The sequence below is a fragment of the Clavelina lepadiformis genome, chromosome 3 (assembly GCF_947623445.1).
Source record: "Clavelina lepadiformis chromosome 3, kaClaLepa1.1, whole genome shotgun sequence".
NCBI classification, from domain to species: domain Eukaryota; kingdom Metazoa; phylum Chordata; class Ascidiacea; order Aplousobranchia; family Clavelinidae; genus Clavelina; species Clavelina lepadiformis.
This window is the reverse complement of record NC_135242.1, coordinates 10,336,238-10,344,914: the sequence shown is the minus strand read 5'-3', so window position 1 is coordinate 10,344,914 and position 8,677 is coordinate 10,336,238. Positions and strand designations below refer to the sequence as shown.

Below are 8,677 nucleotides of genomic sequence, written 5' to 3'. Positions count from 1 at the left end.
TTCTTTTTCGGTAAAAAGTGACAACAAAAAATATGAAAAATTGTTTTTTATGATAGCTTCAACAAATCTTTATGCCGCTAGAACTACATAGTAAATAGCTTTACAATATTTTTTGCCTTAAACTTTACTGGACTTTAAGAATAAATTAACGTACATATGTTCATATTGTTGGCCATACAATCACATTTGTAAACCATCGAGGTGGCAGTAGTGCATGGCTTTGTCCCAATATCGGGAACGAAAGACATGTTTAACTTGAATAGCATTTTTAATCTCTCGCGTTCATGGTTTGTTGATGTCTTAGGAACAATAAAAAACGTGTGAAGATCTAAGGGCACTATATTATGCTTTAAGTTTATAGAACAGAAAAGAGTAACCTGGGTCAGGCAGAGTTCTGTTTTTTTGAGTGTTAATTGTAGTTTAATTATATAATGATGGATATAACAACCTTGGTTGTAACTGTTTTTGCAGTATCTACATGTACCACATATAAGCATATTTGCAATGCCAAAAAAGAAACCTGGACCTTTAAATCTGCCTGGTAAAGGACAAGAAGTGGTTAGTGATGTCGGAAAGAAAATGGAAGAACTACAGATAGATGATACTCAGAGAAAAAGATTAGATGATTTTATAAAGCAAAAGCAAAAGGTTGGGTTAATGGACAATGCTCAAAAGGGTGATTTCACTAAAACTGGTGAATTGGGTGCTGGTAATGGCGGTGTTGTTCATCTTGTGAAGCATAATGCTTCCGGATTTGAAATGGCAAGAAAATTGATACATTTAGAAGTTAAGCCTGTTATTCAAAACCAAATAATGCGTGAACTTAAAGTGTTGCACGATTGCAGTAGCCCATATATAGTTGGGTTTTATGGAGCTTTTTCAAATGATGGGGAGATAAGTATTTGCATGGAAAGCATGGATGCAGGGTCACTAGATCAAGTGATGAAAAAAGCTCATAGGATTCCAGAGAAGATGTTAGGTATTGTTAGCAGGTCTGTCATATTGGGGTTGCAATACTTGCGAGAAACACATAAAATCATACACCGCGATGTAAAACCGTCAAACATACTTGTGAACTCACGAGGTGAAATTAAATTATGTGATTTTGGAGTGAGTGGCCAGCTTATTGACTCAATGGCAAATTCATTTGTTGGAACTCGGTCCTACATGGCCCCAGAACGCTTGCAAGGCTCAAAATACACAGTTCTTTCAGACATATGGTCACTTGGACTTTCTTTGATAGAAATGGCAATTGGACGGTACCCTATTCCACCCCTCTCTTCAAAGCAAATGGAAGTTATTTTTGGGTTGACAGACAAAACTTGTATGGATCAATCAAAAGACAGACCCCCGAGTTTGCATTTTGATAGTGGGCCAAGACCAATGGCCATATTTGAACTATTGGATTACATTGTGAATGAGGTAAGAGTTTTTAAAGAAAACAATACAAATTGTACCTTTCTGCAAAAAATAAATGCTTGTAGCGTTGGACTCTGTCTTTTGAAACATATATTGACATAAAAGCTTCTTTTTAGAATGTAAATAGCTACCAAAAAGGATGCTTGTATGCTAAACATAAATTTTTTTCACATAAATCCTCAAAAAAGCAAAAATTGTAGTTATTTTTTGAAAATCTACAGTATGTATGTTAAGTTTGAATCAGTATCCAATTTAAGCATCGATATATACCTGCAAATGCAAAGTTTATATCCAGATGAAATCAGTTATTCACATATCCATTTTGTCAGACGTTTTATACGATTAGGCTATCCGATATATGTGTTTAAATGGTCTGCTCTAGAAAAAAGGATTACCATGAACTGTGTACTTTACAAAACTACACTCTAATCTCTAACAAAACCATACAAATTTCAGGCCTAAAAATAGGTAAGGGCTTGTAGTCTTGTACGCCAGAGCTGAAGTTTGGTCAAAGCACTTTATGTATCAATGCCCAAAATACCACATGTGTGATAAATATTACCCAATGTCATTATGGTTAAAACAACAAAACCAATGAAATTCACTTGCAAATTAATCGTTAATGTCTGTTTGACTTGTTGTTAAAAATCACTGATCGTAGACGAAATTGGAATGCCTGTTTGACCTACATTTAACTTGCAATATGTTCATTGTAGCACTCCTAGCCTATTAATGTTTAGGTTTGGTTTTTTGAAATACTGATGAAAGTTGTTGCAGCTACACCATTTGACAAAAAAATTAGGATAAAACGCTGTGATTTATTTACAAATAAATGTTTCACGTAATAGGTTTTTCACCATTGTTCTAAAACGGTCTCTTTAATATTATAAACATTGCCTTGATGCGAACGCAGTTACATTTTTTCTGCATTAATCATTGCTGCTGCTTATGTTGCTACTTAGCGTTGCATTGTCATGCTAAAGATAAAAACAATGCATTGCATACCATTAACTGTAATGGAAGACGTAATCCCTTGTAGTTGTAGTATATACGTGTGGAAATCCATCCGACTAGGTCGACCACACTTTGCAGCATAAAGACTTACAATGATATTAAGTTATCACGGTATCAAGTTGCAACTTAAAACAAACGAAACAAAACCAGATGTTACATGACATGACAGATGATGATAACGATGTTTATGACCACTTAATGAGCATTGCAATTATTTTGCCTGTTTTTTTCATTGAAAGAAAACCAGCTACGAATTTGACAGAACTGAGTTATTGCGTAATGAAACACATAACCTGCAAATATTTTTATTTTAAAATATTGAAATTGTTCCTCATGCAATAGAAAATATGCAACTAACTGAATGAAACCAGCAACTAACACAAAAACTTCTTGCGATAAACTGATGTTTTTACTTAATGTTAGATAGGATTTGTTTCGGGACTTTGACGACGAAACGATATATTTAAGCCGTTACACGTCTGTCTGGTCGCGTCAACTCGACTCGTATAAATTATGCAGTTTAACATGTTCAGAAGCCAGTTGAGGTATTTTACTGCAATATCACAAAATATTGATAACCTAATTGCTTTTCTAAGAGATATAGTAAAAATTAGGAATTCGTGTATAGGGTTAAACATCAATTTATGGTAGCATGTCAATCATTTAAAAAAGTTATCGTGGTCTTGTTATCGCATCGTAGGTGCTTTTCTACAGAGCTGGGCAATTTATTTTTCTTTTAAAAAGAGTGTTGGTTATGCTCTCGCTCACCAATAAAAAATTATTTTTGCTTGTGCTGTTGTTCTATAAAGAAAAGAGCACACTCATTTTGCCGCTCGCGTTTCCACTCTTTTTAGCAATTAAAGAATATTTCACTTTGACGCATTTTTGAACTCCAGTCACTATTCATACTTGGCAAATTTGTGTTGTAAAACATGTGTCTAACTGCAGCTCTATAATCAGGGTTGCCATACCGTCTTTATTTTAAAGGTCCGTGTCTTAGAAATGTTTGTCCTTTTTTTCTAAGAAATGTCCTTATTTTTGTCCTTACTTTTAAGGCAGAGGTTCGTATTTTGGGTATTTTGACACCTTTGTATACCATTTTGTACCAAAGAGATACCAAAATTGCAGATAGTGTCTTGTTTTCTTTTTTTAAGAACATTGGTTGCTTTCTCCTGTTGTGCACTGTTTAAGGTGGTATTTGTCTTTCGTTTCCTAGTCGTCCTTATTTTTGAGTTGAGACCGATGGCAACCCTGTCTTTAATTGCTTTTCATTATGTTTTGTTAATGTTAGGTATTTCTAACATTGTAGCTGCCATCGTTCAGCAATTTAATATTTTAACTTTCAAACATTGTTGCACGTAATTGACAATAATTATAAAAATTACGTTAATGTAGATGTAGTTACAGAAGAGTTACAGCTTATGTAATTATGAACATTTGTACAAATTATGGTACAGTACTTCCTCGATTATCCGTCCCTCGTTTAACCGGCATTCGATTATCCGGCCGAGTGATCAATGACTTTGGGAGGTGACAACCTGTTCAGTGTTCACTGAACTGGTAGGAAAAAATCAGAAAATAATTTTCTACTTGGTTCTTTTCTCCTTGTAGCCACTGCAGTGAACACATTGTGAACCGGTAGTAAAATGAACCGCAAAGTTATGAGCAGCTCCGTCCTGCTATAATACTAAGGCCCACTCTCATTAAAAATCTTACTGTACTTGTAGCTCATTGTTCAAAACTAGATCAACACTGATCAATGACCTGTATACCACCTAAAAGAAAAATCTATCACACAATCATTTCAATTATGTCATCACAAGCAATAATTGGTGTGCCCAAACTTGTCGATTTTATCGTTCGCACATTCTGCAATGTTCGTGTATTTTACGCCAGATATTTCCGTTCACACCGCTCCACGCTGTTATAAGCTAAAACTTCTGCGCGAGTAACCGCTCAGACAGAGATACAGAATCGTACGAACGTATTACGTTAGTCGTGTTAATTGTAATTCGTTAGACTTGTTTTAAATGGTGAATGTTAAGTTTGTGATTGTGTCATATTCGGAACCTGTACAGTTCCTACAATAAAGGACCGTTTCTGATAAACTGTATCTGTAATATCGTAAGAGCTTTCGGCTAGTAAAACGTTAGGTTAGAGAATTCTGACCGCACGCAACCACGGAGTCAGATCATTAATACAGAAGACGCAACAAAAAGAGCACAATGCCCTGTTTCTCATGCAGAAGCAATGCGAATGTTTGATCAGTGTCTGACGTGGCTACGTTTTCAGCCAGAAGCAACAGTTTCAAACACTTCCACGTTAGTACAACTTCGTGAGTTAGCTGCCGAAAAACGTGAATCTTCCCGCAAACAATCCAAGATTGATTCATTTTTTAGTAGATTTGCTGTTGCAAATGAAAATTAAGCGTAAATTTTTTGTAAACTGCTACATTTCGATCAGTTTTTTACCATAAAAGTGCTGAGTTATGACATTTTTTTCTGTACATTACTGTATTTGTTCTCTCTGTTTCTATTTCTATGATGTAAAAATACAAATTCAATTATCCGTTTTTTTTGCTTATCCGGTCAGATTTTTGAAAATATTGACCCAACTTGACCGGATAATCGAGGAAGTACTGTACTACGCAACTTACTTTTTTAGTATATAGCTAGACAAAATACCAATAGCTAGCTTATTATCTATAGACATTTACTGTGTAAAAGCTATTAAAATGGGTGCGATATCTTGTGTCGGCTCTTGGCCTACATTGCAGTTTTCCGAAACTGCGCAATAACAGAAAACAGCGTAACTTGTAATGCGACATAATAACCATACTTTGATTACTATTGTTATAACCATAAATTAAGTATGGAAAGTATTAAAAGTATGGCATTGATAAACTGTTAAAGTGATATCACACTACATGAAGCCAGCGAGGAATATTGCTTTCATGTCTCGTACAAAAGTAGGTCACATTCACACACTATGCTGATAAATTTAAGTTTGGAAAAACGTTTGTCTGAAAATAAGTTTGATTAATAATGACTATAATAAATATATACCCTTTATTTACATTTCAACTTGTCTTAAACATAAAATAAGACAAAAAGACAATTTTTTTCCTGGGTAAGCTCTGGTGACTGCCATCAAAAAGAAACGCGATTTTTGCGAAACTGAAACTCAATATTAAGCAATTACTTGTGATATAAACCTTCTTTGACAATAAACAACAATGATACCACAGTATTACCATAAAACAACATGCGCAGTGCCATGCAGGAAACATTGTGTAATTAGTTAGGACCATATGGCATGTAATCTACATAATTAAATTTCGAGTTATGTGCAGCACTGCTTTCAAACATATATCGGTTAAGTCATAAAAATAACTGCAACGTAAAGCGAATTACGACACCATGATGATAACTCATCCAATTGTTGCCAGCTTAAAAAACAAAGCGGTTATTGTGGACTGCTGTGACATGGTTCTAACGTGTTGCGCTCAGTGTTTTTGTTGAAACGCAAAAATTTGCGTAAAATTAGTCTCAAAGCAGCCATTTTTTATTCACTACATAAAATTTTAGTCTTACGGCAGTCCAAAAACATAAAATTGGTTTCAATCCTACCATTTGTGCCCATTTTTTGCGTTCACAGCGTTGCTTGTGCCAAAAAAGATAACCCTTAAAAAGGAGATCGATTATTATGGTTCCATTCTTACATTGAAAAACATTTCTTACAGCATTTCATTGACAATTTGTCACATAAAGATAATTAATATTCTATCAAGGTTCATACGTTCATCTTTTGGCTTACGACACTAATCATACTGTTATGTTGGATTGTAACGTTATGATGTTATATCGTTTTTTGCCATTGGCGGGATAATTACAAGTGTTTCAATGTTACAAGAAGTGAATTGCAATTTAAAACTATAAAGTGTTAATCCTGTTCCATTGTACCACGGACACTTAACCTAATTGTGCAAAACTACTTAAAAACGCTATAATACAGCCTTCTTGGTACAAGTAAGCAGTGCAGTTTTATATGTGACATGCAATGAAATGCTACCAAAATGTAGATTTATATTTAAACCAGAATTTCCGTTTATATCTCCCTTCTCCCCCCAGCTGACTCCTCAACTGGGCATATTTTTTTTCTTTGAATTAAGAACAACTTATAAACTATACACAATTTAACAAGACCCTGAGGACTTACGAACTGCTATTTCTTAATCTCCTGAAAACTACTGTATTTCAAGAAATGTTTTCTTTAAAGCATATTGACTTGCAGTCTATTAATTATTATTGGACATTGGGCTGTTTAGCTTCAAAATTAAATAAAAAAATTTAGCTCGACCTTACTGCCAGGAATTAAGACTCTTCAGCTAACTAATTATTTTTGACGGAAGTGGACATAAGATTTCAATATTCCAGAAAATACAGGACTTTTGAATAATCCAAACTCACAAATGAAACGTTTGTGGGTACGCAATAGTTTTGTGCTGATGATTTTTTAAGTGTAGATGAGGCACTTTAGTTTTAGTATAACGACATGCAGAAAAGTGCTGAGTTGCAATATGGTTGAATACCTGGTTTGGCTATAGCTAATTTGATCTTATATCAGACAACATGTTGACACAGAATGAAACAAACCTGGTGAACAATGTATGGTTGTTTTCCTAACGTTATAAATCACATTCAAAGCTTTTCTTTTGATTGCACTGACCTCAATTGGCATAAATATGTGATTATAAAGTATGGTAATGCGATTATAAAATGAAATATGCCATTTTTGGCACAGAAATTTTAATTGTTGATGCAACATGGTGTTATCTGATGTTGAATCTTTCCTTTAGGCTATATTAAATTTTTTTCATTGGGCACATGTACAACGTATATTATCATGCAGCAATCCTTAAGTTGCCTAGGACTTATGATTGGTCCAAAATTTACAGTCTGATAAAACATGTTCGATTCAGAGGTCGAAACTCCACACAGTTAGCTTATCTTAATGGTATAATTATTTCATGAATTATAGTGTCCAAAAAGGCCAGCAGCAGCAGATTTTTGTTTGCATATTTATTCAGTATAATATAGGAATACTGTAGCTACATTTAAACTTGGCTACATTGTCAGGGGCAGCCAGTTTGAAGAAGGTTGGATCCCCAGTAGCGCCCATAAAAGCAAGTATAAGTATTGACTATTAATGGCTTATAACTTTATTTCAGCCACCACCAAAGTTGCCTGCTGAAATATTTTCACCTGATTTCTGTGAGTTTGTTGGAAGTTGCTTAAGAAAAGACCCGAAGGATCGTGCTGATCTGTGCACTTTAATGGAAAGCAATTTTGTAAAGGACATCAAGGTTACTCAAAAGGAATTTTCGGATTGGATATGTAAAACAATGGAACTTCCAATGCCAAAATATGATTGATCAAGTAAACTTCAAAGTATATGTACATATATGTATTGTGGTGAAGTTACAGCATAACACGAACAAGAATACAAAATTGGTGATTGTGTATATAAGAAACATCTTTATTGCAATGTGACTACTGTTTAGCCGGTCTGAAATTGCATTGTTCGATCTAAGAGTTGAAAATTTGCTAGGAAGAATGGAACAGTTGGTTGGTTGTATTTTCAGATTCAGTGCAGTAAGCCAGAAGGTGGACGTGTAAACCTTGATAGAGTATTAAGTTATCTTAATGTAGTAAATTGTCTTTTGTCAATTAGTTGTTTTTGTCAATCTAACCATTTTTTTGCAAATACAATGATGTTTTGCCTTTTCTTTACTAGCAAAGTATTTGCATATTTTGTTGTGTTAATTACCCAAGTGCTGTTTGTAACGTTAAACCTTGTAATGTTGGGCTGACCTTAAGTACGGTATGAAGGTCACAAAAAGTTCACTTGTTTTATTATTATTTAATGGCAAAGTGCATATAAATAAAAAATTAATTGTGAAAATGATTTTATTTTCTCACAGTTTATTCCAGGGTCGCTTAACCTTAATCCTAATGCTGAAATTAAAACAAAATCACGTAATAAGGACCCATAATTACTTTTGATGATCCTTTGCTTATTTATCTTTTGTGTGGTGGGATTATTCCGTAGTTGGAATATAGGCGTGATTTATTATTCTATAACCCCTTTTTCTGTTTAATACCTGTATAAGCAATAGAGCGAGCAGCAAGCAATACGCTCTCTGCCCGTTTACCATTACTAGTGTAGCCGTTATGTATTGTTA

At 34.3% G+C, this 8,677-nt stretch overlaps 1 protein-coding gene across 1 annotated transcript; it reads left to right on the top strand.

Annotated features, from left to right (window-relative positions):
• The first annotated feature begins 452 nt into the window (after positions 1-452).
• Positions 453-8,397, top strand: LOC143449327 (dual specificity mitogen-activated protein kinase kinase 1-like). Its single transcript, XM_076949478.1, has 2 exons — positions 453-1,422; positions 7,664-8,397. The coding sequence occupies exons 1-2, from the start codon at positions 505-507 to the stop codon at positions 7,865-7,867; spliced, it is 1,122 nt and encodes a 373-aa protein (XP_076805593.1). The 5' UTR covers positions 453-504; the 3' UTR covers positions 7,868-8,397.
• Positions 8,398-8,677: the final 280 nt, after the last annotated feature.

Coding starts and splice junctions, on each gene's coding strand:
- LOC143449327 (XM_076949478.1), top strand. CDS start 505: ATGCCAAAAAAGAAACCTGGACCTTTAAATCTGCCTGGTAAAGGACAA. Junction 1,423..7,663: donor TGGATTACATTGTGAATGAG/GTAAGAGTTTTT, acceptor ACTTTATTTCAG/CCACCACCAAAGTTGCCTGC.